Raw genomic sequence first — 16390 nt, 5'->3', positions numbered from 1 at the left:
CAACCTGTTTGGATTAAAGTGCAGTATGTGAGGGGGCTTGATTTGAAATCTCTTTTCATGACTCTGAGAAGTGAGAGAAGCCTCTCAACTTGGTCAGATGTGAAATATGATATTTCCATTTTGCCTTGTCCCTGTGCAGTTTTCTGCTCCTGAACTCAGCCTGGTGGGTTAATCAGTCAATTAACATGTAATCAATCAGAAAACCAAATAATCTGGGGGCGTTCCAGTAATGTGTTTCCGTAGCTGTTGTCACCTACAGAAGCAGATCCCTTGCTGGGTGAGGTGTGGGTGTTTCTGTGCAGGTGTGAGAGGAATAGCAGATTTGTCTTTACAAACAAGCTCTGGGTCTGCTGGTAGATAAAACTAGCTCTGGAAGATAAAAGAAACAATGAGAAATATTCCACTGATTGATGAATGGAAAAAAAAGATTTACTTTTACAAATAAACTTTAAGGTTGCTGATAAATTAAATTAGACATTGAGAGATGAAAGAAACAATGAGGAAGAAAAACTCCTAAATTCCATAAAAATGAAAAATTAAAAGTGTTATACATTAGAAGAGAATCTTTAGTATCAGGCATATCAGAGATTCTGAACCCCTCAAGTACCTCAGAAATGGGGAAAGAGAGAAAGGAAATGCAGCTGGGAAATTGGGATAAAAAGGAGGCTGCGTCCTCCAAAAATAGAAGAGATTGGCAAACGGCAGAGTTAATTTTATTGTCCTTTGCCCATAGGCTGATGAAACACACCAGAACTGGAAAATCTCTGTTCAAGTCAGTGGGCCAACATTCAGAGAGCTGCCATCCAACTGCAGTCCAATTTTTCATCCCTTCATTAGTCAGCTGAATGGGCCTGGGGAGGAAGATTTAACCCTTTCACTGCAGGAAGAATGCTATAATTACTATGAAAGTGAAAAGAACTTGTCCTTTAGGTTACATAACCCATGTTCCTGCTGTCTTACGTAACTATGGAGTACTAAATAATACGTAATTGAATGAAAGCTGCAACACTGGGCTCGAAAATTTGCTGAAATAATTAATATCACCAGTCATTATATTGATTTATACACTCGGTATTCCAGACAGAGCCAACCACTGTAGGTTATTATCCTTGTGAATCAATGCATTCAACTGCTGTGCACAAACATAGGGAAAAGTCAAAGAATATAATTTGTAACATTTGCAGCTGAAAAAAAGGAGATGCTGAATGCATTGTGTGTACTGCACAAGGAAAAGTCATGCTGAAAAATGAATGGAGAAAGAGAGAGAAGCAGACATGAAGGATTGCTTAGCACACAGCCCAAAGTATAATGGGATACTGACAACTTGAATATATAGTTATTTGCACAGCCCTTTTAGATTGCCTCTCTGGTATTGCTCACAGTCAAAAGGTATAGTTTCTGCTGTGTATGACTATGTAAATACATATTAAAACATACATACATGTACACGCCTAAAATAACTTTACGAGAATGGATATTGGGCGTCAGAGGACTTCAAAGTATGAAGTGATACAACTTCTATCTGTATGCCACTTTATCATGGTAACAATATTGCCAGCCAAGGATAAAGTAACTATTTGCATTATATCCACTGTAATGGAAACTGTTATTTTTTACCTGCAAATACAGGGCTGGCTTTAGCTTAAGTGGCAGGACGAATGCTAAACCAGAGCTAATGAATAATTCATAAATGTTACATAATGCAGTGGCTCATTCTGGGATTTGTGTTTGAAGAATGACTTCTGCTGGTTAGATGCTGTTTAGATTCTGGACTAGTGACACCTTGGCGTGACCTGCCTGCAATGAGATAATGATGAAAGGGTTGGTTTGCTGTCTGGGGGTTTTTTCACCATTAAAATTTTATTGAGTTTTCATTACACAGACGTATCTACAGAAGACTGAAAAAAGCATATACGCAAATTCAGCAAGCGTGTTCCACTCCCTGAGTTGACTGCAGAGCCAACAACTGCCTGGAGTAAACCAAGGGCCTGTTCCCCCCAAATCCTGTGCAAAACACAGCACAGCAGGGAGAATACCACGCTTGGCATTAGGAAATCTGGGTCCATCCCAAGCTCTGCCAGCTGCCTAGGACACGACAGAAACAGGGATGTGATTTCCCTCCGTGGCCTTGAGGGGGGAAGAGGAAAGGAAGGAAGAATTTAACGCTCACAGGACAGGGACTGAGCATTGGTGGTGTTCCAACCAGACCGTATACTTGTCTGATGTCCTCTCCAAGGCAGCTGAAGCAAAGATGCTTGGCATTTACTAAGGGCTCTTCAGCTGCATAGTTCCAGCATTATGAGAGAGTTGTGTTCACAAATACAAAAGGAGCAGGAATCAGAGGGTTTAGGGAAACTTAGTATAGTAGTTTTGGAGACAAAATAGTTTCTTATGTCCCAGAGAAAGAAACTCAGAATCATAACTCATGTGGACTGAAGGGTTGTACACTTCTTGATCCAACTGAGCCACAGTACTCAGTTTTAGTGCCTGTCATTCCATTTCATCTGCTATTGAACACAATATGAATCTAAAGTTCTAAACAATAAAACTTTTTTGTTTTGTTTTGTTTTTTAAATTGACTGTATCTATCAATGGGATATAGCAAGAACACTACACAGAATTCTGCTTTCCATGCAGGTGAAGGTGCAGTTCAGCATCTGGCTCTAATTCAATACGGGCTCATGAACTCTCACTCTCCTTTTTCCATGCCCACAAAACAGTATATTTTCTATCTCTCTTCCATACCCACTATTTAAGGGGTCAGTATTGAAGTGACTGGTTTTCTCATTTGAAGTGATTAACACATAACAGGAGAAGTAATTTCTTTCTAACTTCCTTGATGACCGTGAAAATGCATATAATTCTTAGACCTCCCATATTTCTCTGATTCAAAAGAATTAGAAAAGAGATACACACAGCACAAAACTAATTTACACAAATCTCACACCTGTGGGAATGCATTTATAACCATTGCTGGCTTTAATAAATTCTGCCTCCCTGTACTTGTTACTTGCCAAGAGAACTTGATAAAAGTCAAAATGTCAAAAGGAGGACTAATAACTCACTGCCCGTGTCACTCCAACTGCTCCTAAAAATGACGACAAATGAGAAATATTCAATTAAATTTAAAATTTATTTGCTACTCAGAGATTTAGTAAAAACCTCTGTTCCTCTGAGGCCCATCCCAATCTGGTTCTGCAATGACTGAGAAGTCAGCCTGCACAGCCCAGAACAGCAGCATGCACAAACACTACTCTGATTCCCAAAACAATCACCGTGGTGTTCATAGGTGGGAATAGGCAGCTCACAGCAGCAGTCATACCCCCAAAAGCAGCAGATTTTGTGCTATTGCTCTGAACCAGTTCCCCAGCATGCCTGTACCATCCACACGACCTTCAGACATGCAAGCACTACAGAGTAACTCTACATGTAAGCACTGAGAGTACGACTGAGTAAGCAGGGCTGCAGGGTGGGAGCTCCCTCTAACACCTGCTTAAACACCATCAGGAGGGTGCAACTGCTGTCCAGATGAACTCACAGCAGGTGCAGACAGCACGTGCACTGGTGCAAGCTGCTGCCTGGAGTTATTCCAACAGTATTTTCACTGGGTATTGACTAAACTGTGGTTAGACCAACTACATCATATGTGTTGCTGCAGTTTGAGCTGTGCTCTCTGAAGTCAGAGCTGTGACAATTGAAATCACAACAGGGACTAAGCATTTCTAGTTTAACCTGTTCCATTTGAGGAAAGTCCTTAAACTACTACATGCATTCTTGCAAGCCTCTTAGTTTTGTAAAGAATCATGATTAGCTGATGGCGTGTTTTTACTCAGCTATGCTGCCATCTAAGAATATGCAAGGCACAAGTGAAAAATGACTAATCAAAAAAATAAATCCAATTAAAATTTTCTATTGTTGAGTTGCTGTCTCCAGTCACACGAGAGCCTGCAAGCAAACCTGCAGCCCAAAGAGCCCTTTGCTTTCTAAGGAGCACATAATTTCTTGGTTTGAATACAAGTTAGATGACTTAAAATATGATCTCCATATCTGAGCAAGAAGCTGCTCTGTGACTTTTCTCTAGCAACAGGGGAGAGAAGGGAAGATTACAGATGGATATGGATATGAGACAAAAAGCATATTGTTTAGGTTCAGCAATACTGAAATATACTTCATGCTGTCATTTGAATGCAATACTCTTTTCCATTTAACCACAATGACAAAATGGTAATTGCCGGGCTACGAATGTCACCATTAAAAAAGGTACGGAAACTGACAGGCAGAATTCTCTCCAAAAGTCAGAGACTAACTTGTCTAAACTGTGCAGCCTACTGCTGAGGGTAACAAATCAGTCAGACTTCCCCACCAAGCAGTTAGACAATAACACTGAGTGAGTAGGAGACTTTCTGGAGCTGTTAGCTCACTGGTTCTCTGCATGTTTCTGCATGTTGTGCTAATGATGCTCTTTCCCATTGAATAGGATATTTGAGATGCCCATTGAAGATCTTATGTTACTTTAATAAATAGTAGATCTATCAAGCCAAGTACTCCATGAAAAGATTTAAATAGTTGTATGCTACAGCTCATACACTTAAGTTCATCATAATATACAACTGCATTCTAAAAAGATCTTAAATTTCTAATTAAGAGTTATCTGCTATTTATCTGCCCACTTTTCCTTTGAGTATAAGCAGCTGTGTTGGCTGCTACACAGCACTTTTATAGTATGGCTAATAGTAGCTAAGCAGCTGTCAAGCTTTGCTTGACAGGTGACAGCAGTTTGATATCAAAGCCATCGCCACCGTATTCTTAAAGTGCACAAAGTGTTTTGCAAATCCTCAGGAAGAAAGCAGGCTGGCACAGAACACATGAAAGTTTAACCTCCTAGCAGTTATGAGGGCAGTGCTTTTCCAAGTCTGTTCTAGTCGTTTGTAAGTTTGTGCAGGTGCCAGTGTATAGAGTGATGACACATCCCCACCTCTCCTCTTGGCATTAATATAGCAACAACTGGAACTTGTCTGTATATTATGTTCACAGGAATTCAGTTACAAATGCTGCAGCAAGAAAGTGGGGAACTGCGAAGTTCAAGCGCCTTAATGAAATTTCAGGTTTGTTCCTATTTGTGTTAGTCTGTGACACCGTGTGCCTGTTCAGTAGCTCTCTCCTCTGCAGTTAGTGATAGGCTTGGTACAAATCTAGCTAAATTGAGTTACTATAAGACAGCGAAATTAATAGTTTGAAAATTCAATTAATTTCTGTCTACATTTTAAGATTTCACTGCCAGATTTTAACATTCTTGTTTTCTGAATGCTGACAGAAACAACTTGCATTAATTTGCAGTAAGCACCCTCCATAGGATGTCACTGATAGCTTCATTACAAGGAATGATATTTTTTTTTCCCATGTGGTTACCCTTAATGCAATTAACTACACTTGGTATTTTCAAGCTGTTTATTTGGAAGGGATTGTGATTGGATTGTTATCACATAAAGGTTATTTATCCTAATAGACACTACAAGTCAAAAACCAACAAATACACTGCTGAAAGACAGGTCATCAACTGATACTATTTAGAAAGTATATAACTCAAATAATTTTTGTGAGATATTAAAAAGGTATTTTAATTGAAATCCTGTGTCTTTTGAGTTATCCAGAAGTGCTTATAATATGCTCACTTGGAATTGGAATTCAGGTCCCACTTTCAATTCAATGCGAATTTTGCCATCAACTTTAATGAAATCAGAATTTTGTTCCTACTATTTACAACTCAGCTTCAAACTACTCCAAAATGCTGGCATGAGCTATCACTGTCTGACCCTGTTGTAGAATTGTAAACACAATAATCAGGCTGGAGGGAGGTGTAAAAGTAGCAAGAGAGGGAGACTAGAATTGTGGAGGAGGGTCACAGCTGCACCATACCACATAAACACTGTGTCACCCATATTGTGGTGTAAATCTGCATGAGTTTCCAGATCAATCCATCTTCTCTAATTAAACTTGTTTAATATGTAATCCACAGGCATAGAACAATACTTTGTTGCAGGCAAACATACTGCTATAATCAGCATATTTTCAGGCAATTCATGCATAAGAAATGTCAGTGTTATGTGAATGTATAATGTATACACAGAAAGAGATTACACCTATTGCAAAAGCTTTTCTCTAAGATAGCATAAAATTCTGTACCTCACCTGGTACTTCAAATAATAAAATCTTTTCCTGATCCACTGCATAAAGCAATTATGCAAATTTCTGCTAGTCCTCTCTATTTCTATAATGCTTATGATTGAGACTTTGACATGATCATAATTCATTGGCTGGAAGATTGTACAAGAGGCACAAATAAAACATCATTTTAAAGAAAAAACCCCATAGCTAAGTAAGCAATTCAATGTCCAATAACAGCTTCTTCCTCTGAAAAGGTTCCACCAGCCAGCAAAGACTCTCAAGCTCCTGTTTCCAAGGAGTTGTGTGTGGCTGATGCAGACTCACACTAATTTCCTCATTTAATGCTGTTTCCCATAGCTCAAGCATTTCAGGCTCTGCTGAGACCCTGCAAAGCCAGAGGTTCTGCAAGCAAGCCTGTGGAGCCAGGCTCGTTCAGCCATGGATGCCTCCAGAAGCTGCTGCACTGATTGGCAGACAAGGCACAGTGACAAACAGCAGTGATGGCACAGCACAGGCACAGTGACAAACAGCAGTGATGGCACAGCACAGGCACAGTGACAAACAGCAGTGATGGCACAGCAAAGCACAGTGACAAACAGCAGTGACGGCACAGCACAGGCACAGTGACAAACAGCAGTGATGGCACAGCAAAGCACAGTGACAAACAGCAGTGATGGCACAGCACAGGCACAGCAAGGCACAGTGACAAACAGCAGTGATGGCACAAGTGGGTGACATCACCCGATTTTGACCTCCAGTCCTGTGATTTGGTCACAAGTCAGGCTATCCTTTTATTGACCGTGCAAGCATCTATAGAGCTCCTCAGCAGTACAGACTAATGGAAGTGGATGTCTGTGCTTGCACTTGTGGCTACAGAGGTTGTTACTTTGTTCATCAGAAGAGCCCTGTAAACACAGTCCTACAAGTCACTGATGTGTTCTTCATTTTAAGTAAGCTCACAGTAATGCTACACGTGTGTGTGGCAAGAATGAAGGAGCCTAGAGTGAGTAGATTAGCTTTTAGATTTATTTGTTTTGTTATCCTAAAACTAGATAATTAGAAAAGGAAATAAGCAGGTTCTCAATAGATTTGTATGGTTCACACCTGTTATTAGAAGCAGCATTATCTCAGTGGAGAACTCCCTTGCTCTTTGAAGTTCAAATGAAAAATCTCTCACAAGCTCTGGTGTGTCTGCTTCTCTGCTGATGCATTAGAAACAAAGTGCCAAAATGAACTGACAGCTTCTCATTTCTTTCCCCAATTAACAATCACAGCAGCTGCTTGCTGGTAGAATAATAAGCTTCCATCTTATTTTTTATCTCATTTAAGCAAAATGTTATTCTGGTTTGATGCAAAATTCTGTGCTTTTTTTTTTTTTTTCTTATGACACTACACTTGCTGCAGTCAAGAGCTGGTTTTGTGTTCTTATTTTAGCTGAGGCAGTACAGCAAATAGATAATTTGATACCTCAGTGCTGACACACAAATTAAATACTAGGTGTCAAGAAATCTTCCCTTTTCATGTGTCATTAGCTTTTCACTGCAAAAAAAAAAAGGATCAAGACAAAATGATCACAAAATATTTCTTGTATTTTTGTATAATTTAACCTAGACCAGAAGCCAAGTTTTATCACTCACCTTCAGCTCACAGTTACATTAATTACATTAATTACTGTGCTCTTTCTTCAGCAAATTCAGTGTTTGACACATTCTTAAATTTAGTAGTAATCAATGTAGCTCAAAATCTTCCTAGAATAAAACCTTTATGTGGACTGCACAGAGGGACAGCTAGCTTTAAGTAGCTTAAAAGTTTGTGCCTGGGCTCAAAAGACTAGACTAGGGCTTAAAATCTGTAGCTCCTCTCTAGTTTTACTACACACTTCATGCACTACTGAACAAAATCATCTGACCAAGGAAGACAACAAAAGTCGCTCTTGTCCCTGTTACACCCTGCCCGTTTTCTTCTTTTCCTACAAAGAAGGTAGGGGTTAGCCAAAATAGTACATTTGCCTTGTATTTTCATGGTACAATCACATTTCTCAGTAGAAGTCATCAGTACATTTTAACAAGGGCCTAATTTCCACAAGTTGTGCAGTATAAATGAAACAAACCTTAAAAGAAATTATATGCTTCAACTAGTGGGAAATTTGGGGTTTGTAGATGGCTACAACACATTCTTAAGTGATTCAAATGATACATTATTCCTACATGAAGAACAAAACAGCACACGTATGTGTTCATGCAGTAAGGCTGATTCTATGTATCACTTAAATAGATGAGAAAAGTTGCCAGTAAGTGTGGCTAAATGTTCCTCTTATAAACAATATTTCTCTAGACAGAACCACGTGCCAATTCATAGGAAATGTGCCATCCTTTCCCTGTGTTATCACCACTAAAGACAATAAAGAGTAGCTCAGAGCACAAAAATACATTTTTATAAAAATGAAACCATGGGTGTTGGCACAGCACCTTATCTGCTCTGTGTGAGTATGGAAGCATTTGGATTGCCTCAGTGGACACCTTAAGATCCTTTATTACATTTACGCTGTTGGCTTCTTGAGTACAGCTTTGAGAACACAGCCCAGTAAATCATCAGCAAATGGTGTTCAGTGATATATTTAATGTGTTTGGATCCATGGACATGAAAGTCAAATCAAAGGTTCTGAGGAGGCAGCAGAGGTTATGCCCTATTTCAAAGGTGAGTCATCTATATACTCTGAGTCAGCCTGAACACAACACCAGCAGAAGTTAACAGTTGAACAAATGCTCTGGATCACACATAAACACGTGAAAATTCCTTGTGTGTCTTCTGAATGCTTGCCATTCGATTACTGACGCTTGTAAAGGGAAAAGGAGTCTCTGGAACAGTACGATTCCTCTTCACCATTAATGGCTGATGGGGAAGCATCCTGTTTTGGAGACTGCATTAGTTTACACAAATGTGAAGCTGCAATGTCCCCATCATCTTCAAGATGTTTTCACAGCAGGTTATTAGCCTGGTAGCTGTGCTCACACTACTTCTGCATGGTGTGCAATATGTACATTGCTCAGCCTCCCCAAAATGCTCATTGATTAGCTACTTCCATACACACAATATTGTCTTGGGGCCCATCACAGCTTCCACTCATACTTTACTCAAATCTAATAAGAAACATGCTTTCCATTCAGAATCATGCAGCTGCCTAACACCTCTCCGGCCCTCTTGGAGGCAGACACACTCCTTCTGGAGCCAGCTACACAGAAGGTCTAATCAAATGGCTTAATGGGTAAGTATCACTGACTTACTGCAATTATTTACATTTGACTGAAGCCTAACACATACTTTGCCAAAGTTAATCTTCCAAAAAGACACTTAAGCTTAGCTCAAAGTCATTTCAGGGCATAGGAATATAGATTTATTGCAGCAGTTGTTATGTATGTTCAGTCTTTCTAACTGGCATATGTCTTGCTTCAGTTTCCATCTGCTGATCCTTACAAAAATACTATTTAGGACGCAATGCTTCTTTCTCCATGAAAACACTACTTCATTGCAATTGAAACCTCTTTCAATATTTTTAGTAAGTACATACACTAAAAATCAAAAAGCTCAGCCCATTTCATATTACACTTGCAATCTTGGCTGTTCACATTTCCAAACTATACTCCTGATCCAAACTGGGATTAGGCAAATATGTTTTTTGTTTTGCTTTAATTCCCTCAAACAACAAGTTTCCAACTGATGCCTAGCAGCATTCATAGCAACCCAGCAGCAGGTGTCTTGTGATTGTAATCCCCTCTGCCTGACACTGCTGGAAATTTCAGGGAGATTTTGTATGTTTAAAGCCATCCAGAGACAGAGTAGCTGCAAAATAACTACTGATTATTTCACTCTTTTTCAGTGACAAACATGCAGGGTAAGAGAACATTAAAAGTATTTTGAAGAGAGATATTTTGTCCTACAGATTCCCATGGAGAGAAGGGAGTAGATTACTGTAGACCACTGGACAGACATGGCCACTTTCAGCAATGTGGTAAGTGCTGAACACCAGCATTTGCATGAAGTCAGGTCTCAGGCTGTAAGCATCAGCTCCAGTGTGGAACATGGGAACCCCCTTGTCACAGAACAGATCCCGTTGGAAGGGACCAGCACCCCCAGGTCCTGCTCTGCAGAGCTGCTCTGCAGCAGGCCATCCCCAGCTTGTGCTGGTGCTGGGGTTGTTCCTCCGCAGCTGCCATTGTAGAATTCCAGACTGTTCCTCTCTGCCCATCACTCTGACCTGTTGAGATCCATCTAAAGGGCTGCCCAGCATCTAGGGGGTATTGGCTTCTCCTCCCACTTCTGTCCAAAAGCTCTGTCTTGTGGGTTTGTGCATAACAACCACCACTCCCATTGCCAGCTGACAATAAAAAAGAGGCTTTCAGAGAGACAAGGAAGAATAATTCTCACATATTACTTTTAAAAGGAACTGCTTCTCAACAACAAAAGCTTTTTACATTACATTGTCAGGAGAGAGGTTCTGCCTTTTTAGCAAAGGCTTTTTTATTGCTCAAACATGAAGAAGCATTTAATTACAGGACATTACTAAAATAACATGTTAAGGATGAAATCCAGTTCTATTCATCCAAAATCAAAAGAGGCCATGTCAGGCTAATAAGCTACTTCTTCCTAATTGGGAACTTTTATCTGGTGTTTTAAAAAATTTAAGCTGAAATTTGACTCTACAAATGTATACATTCAAGCATAATCATTCACTATAAAAATGTTAATTTGTTTGGAAACACAGTTAATTCTGTCCTTAAATTTACATTTAATGGGAAAAAAATCAATGAAGTAATTAATTATAGGGACACATGTTTATATAGGACCTATCCAGATAGCTAACAGATTTCTGCAGAGAGACACAGGATCCTTTAAATGAACAATACAATTATGCAAATTAAGTTAATTTCCTGGTATTTTCTGTGCATTTCTTGGGTTGCTTTTTGTTTGTTTGGGGAAAGGGTGTCATTTTGGGAAGTTTTTGTTTGGTTGTTTCATTTAACTCTTGATGCAATCCCAAGAGCTGCATGCTCTCTGAAGGGGGATGTCAGATCAAACCAATGGTTTTTTTGACCCCTTAAGCATCAATGATCAGCCAATAGTCAAGGCAAGCTAAATTAACTCTCTAAGTTAGCAGTTTTCTCCACCTCTGAAAAAGGTTTTGGACATTTCTAAGTGTCTGAGGTCTGGTGAAGAGGGCATAAAGAACCTACCTAGTCCAGAAATCAAACAGGCTGCTCAAAACTCCACCAAAGCAGAAAAACAATGGCAAGCTCTTAATACTTAACCTTGTGACACAGAAAAAGTGCTTCTTTAATGGCTTTCCTTCTCCTGGAGTAAAATTTACCAACAAATTTTAGAAAGGCGAATGGCTTCTGCTTTAGAGTTTTGTTTTTTTAACAGCTGAAAAGAAACCTAAGCAGTAACCTATTGCGTGGTACAGAGAAACCTCTGCTAGAAGTAATTTCTTTATACTCAAGGCTACAATGTTATCCTTCGTTGCACGGAAACTGTCTGTTATTAAACCTGAAAAACTTTCATGCAGAAAACAAAGAAAGGCTGGGGGAGGAACACTAATGTTTAATTTTGGCTATGGCTTTTGGCTTCCCTCTGAGATGAAAACCAAAATGTATTTGGAGTCTTCTTCTTCTATTGAAGCTGACAGAACACTTTGCAGACCTTGGCTTTTGGCAAAGGCAGCTGAGGGGAACAATTTAGGTGTAGCGAGGAAAGTTATCAAAATATGACAATAGCTTGAATAGTTTTAAATGGTCAAGTTTAGTAAACAATTTTAGCCTCTTTGACCAAGGCTAAAATGAATAAATAACTGACTTCTTCTGTAAACAGTCCTACATAAAGTAATGCTAAATTACAGCAATGTTTCTGTAACAAGATGGTTTAGGAGGGACAAAAATCTGTAAGAGTTGGCAGCTACTGTACACAGCTTCCAATTTTTCAGGAAAGCCAGCCAAGTTTTCCTCCCCTCAATGCAGGGGATTAAAGCAATCATGCTAGAATACGAATAGAAATTATCTTAGGGTTTCTATGCTAAGCAGAAGCAAAACTAAGTATTTGTTTCTGGTGGGAAATGTCAAATATGGAAGTTTAAACTTTTTTTTTTTCTAATTACTGAGCAGATTCACAGTGAATTTTAAAAAGGATGCATTGCATTGTGCTAAATATAGAGGAATTTTGAGAGGCACTTTAGAGATTCAAGCTTACAGATTAGTTTTCAAATTCCATATGCTTTTCCCTCTTTCCACATATCTAACTTCTGCCCTTCTTTACTTTGAAAAGAGGAGGGAAAAGGTATATATTAATTCAGTATGAGTGCTGAAAAGCCATTTGCCAAAATGGTATAAGTGAAACCTTAGCTTGCTGCCCAGAGCAGCAGAACATATCTCCCCTGTGCTTGGCATAACATTTGATGCACTCTTTTGGTATGCAAAAAATTCCTTTATATTGATTATCATGATAGAAATGGGACTTTTATTTTTCAGAATCAGCACAGCACACTTTTTTTCAAATTTCAGAACTAGAGAATAAATGTTATTATCCACTTTTAGCTAAACTGCAAACTGATACTAAATGACTGCACTTCCATTAAGATAGAGGAAAATGGACTGTTATCAGCCTAGGAAATAACAGCTTGTCTGTGTTTCCCTACCTATAGCAAAATGAAAATAAATACAGTGAGTGGGATAGAGATTGTGTAAATTTTCCTCATTACAACACTTTCCCTCTCTGCAATGCAGCCAGAACAGCTGGGACTAATCAAGGGTCTGAATGTACCAACATGGTCATCCTATCATATAAAGACTTTACAAGTCTGTAGTAAGCTCAACATATTTTTTTTCTTACTCGTAGATATTAAAACTGGTTGTATTGTTAAATGTGGTAAAAAGGCATACCATGTGCCATGATCAGCACCGCATTTTCTTCCCAATGTTGGTCTAGAGTAAATAAAAAGGAAAAAAGTTTAATTTTTTACTCATGCTGGGGAAAAAAGGAAGGGATGGGTGCTTTTTTATTCCAATGCAAATTCATAATGCATTATGACAAACTTGCATAAATATATTGAAAATCTTTATGCAGTCTGTTTATATTTCTGTTCTTTCCCTCAGGTGCACAATAATCAGAAAAGAACTGTGCTGCAGTTGTCCTGTTATTTCAGAAACCTTTCTGAATCCCTCTTTTGATGACAGGCTAATGATATGTGAACAGAGAGCTGAGAACATCACGTGCTGCAGTATACAGAAAGATACTGCCCAACCCTCAAGCTTCGTTTTGTCCCTTTTCTCAAAAACAGACACATGATTCCCCTTTACCATTTCTTTGTTTTCAAGCTACCAAATTAACACAAATTTATTTTTAAGGCAATATCCCCTTCCATTCATAATAACTCAGTGGGAACTTTATCAACACCCAGTGCTTTATTATTCCTGGGTGTTCTGGTCAGCTCTTCGTTCTTCTAGAAATGGCTCAGCTGTCTGGAAAATGCTTTACTGGATAAAATACTCCCTCCATCTTTCTGTAATTACATTATTTTAACTAAGTCTTCCATTTTTGTCCCTTATCTGACCTATGCACTGTTCTCGTCCTTGTCTTAAATGCTGATATCCCAGGAAAATGGTCTGAAGCTATCTTATAATGCTGCCACTTCTACTGCACAGAGCCCTTTTTGTGCTGTACTATCTTGCTGCTGAATCCTTTGCATTACCAAAGGACTTAGGGAAGTCACAAAATCATCACCACACATTGCTTTCTTACAGTCCCCATCAAAAACTTTTTGTTTGTTTTCTTAGTTTTATATTTTTTTTCATTTTATTTTTATTTTTTCTCCTACTCTTTTTTTGACCCCAAGTGTTTTCAAGCTGGTATCAAATTGTTCCACAATGATCAAGTGCGTTCCCATCCGTACACTTGGTATCCTCTGACAAGTTCACATGGTAGGATTTCTAAATGCGGATATAAAATATCCACCTCTTTCAGTGCTGCTGCATTTCTTCCCTTGCTATCTTACATATTTTAACCCTGTCTGCATAACGATGCCAAGAGTTTTTCACACATTCCACCAGCTCTGCCAGCATTTATGGGCACTCAGAAACTAAGGATATGGCATAATTCCCACTCTGAATCACAAAACACCATGAGCTTCCTTACAGAATTTTTTATAAAATATACAAAACAACGTGTTTCTTCATACTTCTTGAAGAGTGATGAAAGTAATAACCACGAAGTACACAACTTTGAAAATTTCAGCCTAAGTCAAACAATTTTAGTAAAAAAAATTCTCTAGATTATAAACTTTCTTAAAATATTTTTAGTCAGTGCCCCAAGTCCTCCCTCTCCCCTTTCAAAGACTGGACGTGGCACTCGGTGCCCTGGTCTGCTTTATAAGGTGGTGTTCGGTCATAGATTGGATTCGATGGTCTCAGAGCTCTTTTCCCAACCGCATGGATTCTGTGATTCCCACCCTGCCTCCCAGGCTTTCCTCTCGAGCTTCATGGGCGCAGCCTGAGGTTGATGCCCGCTTTATACTGCAGGTCCTTGCACTGCCTTGAGCCCCTCAGCCTCCGCTGGGGCTCCAAAGCAGCGCGGCGGACACCAGGATTTGTTTTGGTTTTGTTTTTAAGCTCCTCGAGCCCGCTCCAGCGGAGCCCGCCGCTCCCCGCCCACCTCGGGCCCTCAGCGCGCCGGGCGGCACCGCCCCGCCCTCCGCCGTGCTGCACTTTCGTCACGGCCGCGCCCATGGCTCCACCACTCCGCCGGGCCTCGACCGTTGTCAGTGAGCGCGTAGTGTCCTCGCCGGTACCGCGCAGTCACGTTATCCTCGGATTTAACATTCGGGCTGCCGGAACTTGACTCGAATCTGCGGTCGTCAAAAGCCAGCCCGTCCCTGGGCCTCCAGCGGAACCGGAAGTGTCGCCATTTTGTTTCGGGTGATGGCGGCTGTGGTGCTCTGCGGCCGGGGGCTTTAGCGCGGGCCTGGCCGTGCGGGGACTCGCTGCTCGGACAGTCGGTGCTCCTGCGAGCCGCCTCCGCCTCGCTGCGCTCCCCGGTGATGTACGGAGGGCTCGGAGGGTCTCGACGGACTGCAGAAGAAGCAGGCCCGCCGCCCCTAATGTTGTTGTCAGGCGGGGGAACGGTGCCCGGCCCCCCCGGAGGAGGTGGAGGTGGAGGCGGGAGTAGCCGTGTGGAGCTGCTGGTGTTCGGCTATGCCTGCAAGCTGTTTCGGGATGATGAGAAGGCTCAGTACCAGGAGCAGGGGCGACACCTTATTCCTTGGATGGGAGACCCCAAGATCATGATCGATAGGTCGGTGTAACACAACCCCCAGACTGTGCTGCGAGATCTCCTGTGATAGCCTCTTTCTGTTCCCCCCCTTGTGCTGTGGGCAGTGAGGGCGGGGGGTGAGCAGACGGCTCGCTCTGGCAGGTGCGTCGGGATCTTCCGTGGCGAGGCTGGAGGCAGCTGCTCCCGGCACAGCGCTCCGAGGGTGCTCTGGGAACGCTGCAGGCCCCCCCCCCGTCTGCGGGAACTTGGGGTTTCCCGCTCTCGCAGCGCTGGGAGATCCCTCCTCCTGGCCGGCAGCGTGCGATGGGTCTTTCTGCTCCGCTTGTCAAGGCAGGTTCGGCAGGGTGGAGAGTGGGAATGATCTGTTCCTTTTCAGTGCAAACCACAAACATCCTCTTTTTTTCGCTTGGAATCCAAGGGAGCCTGATTGTCGGAGTATTTATTAGGCACATTGTATGTTCTGTAGGTGAGAATGGGGCAGTGTTGGGAGTGCAAAGGTGTTTATCCATCTTAAAGAAAATGGGGATTTCCTGTTTCTCCTACATAATCTGGCTGCAGGCTGTTGATGGGACACCCCAGAAGTAGTTCTTGGTCTCTTTACTTTTCCTGGTGCCATGATTTACTGCATCAGACAGAATGGATTTGATTTTGGGTGCTTGCTCTTGAAATTTTATGTCAGGGCTGGCTTCTTGGTTGTTCTGCCGTAGGTCCAGGTTTGTGGCCGCAGAGAGTAATAGAATCTGCTTTGATGTTTCTTCTGGTCTCTTGAGTTGTTTCAGGGTGGGATTTGGAAATAAACTCATTCAGAAAGGGTTACCTGAATGTTTTGTTGGACAAAGTGAAGATGAGAGATCAGGTTGGCTATGTTTGAGTGGAGCACTGAAGGAATAATTACAAGTTGTGGCTGACC

General features: G+C 41.1%; 1 protein-coding gene and 1 long non-coding RNA gene across 5 annotated transcripts in view; both read left to right on the top strand.

Annotated features, from left to right (window-relative positions):
• The window catches only part of LOC135454504 (uncharacterized), a 130405-nt gene extending 116438 nt beyond the window's left edge, over nt 1-13967 (top strand). Inside the window, exons 3-7 of the long non-coding RNA XR_010442120.1 lie at nt 5035-5105; nt 6523-7168; nt 9333-9430; nt 10106-10174; nt 13308-13967. This is a non-coding gene — a long non-coding RNA (uncharacterized LOC135454504). The remainder of the gene's footprint in view (nt 1-5034; nt 5106-6522; nt 7169-9332; nt 9431-10105; nt 10175-13307) is intronic.
• Nucleotides 13968-14947: 980 nt separating this feature from the next.
• SFSWAP (splicing factor SWAP) overlaps nt 14948-16390 on the top strand; it is a 36761-nt gene continuing 35318 nt past the window's right edge. The window contains exon 1 of one of the 4 annotated variants that reach the window (XM_064726719.1): nt 14948-15501. In XM_064726719.1, the coding sequence (XP_064582789.1) occupies nt 15248-15501 (254 nt within the window). In that variant the 5' untranslated portion in view covers nt 14948-15247. The remainder of the gene's footprint in view (nt 15502-16390) is intronic. The other 3 variants (XM_064726716.1, XM_064726717.1, XM_064726718.1) reach the window with 3 other exon arrangements.

Source organism: Zonotrichia leucophrys, chromosome 15, assembly GCF_028769735.1.
Source record: "Zonotrichia leucophrys gambelii isolate GWCS_2022_RI chromosome 15, RI_Zleu_2.0, whole genome shotgun sequence".
Classification (NCBI taxonomy): domain Eukaryota; kingdom Metazoa; phylum Chordata; class Aves; order Passeriformes; family Passerellidae; genus Zonotrichia; species Zonotrichia leucophrys.
The sequence above is the reverse complement of the archived record's forward strand: the minus strand, read 5'-3'. Positions and strand labels throughout refer to the sequence as shown.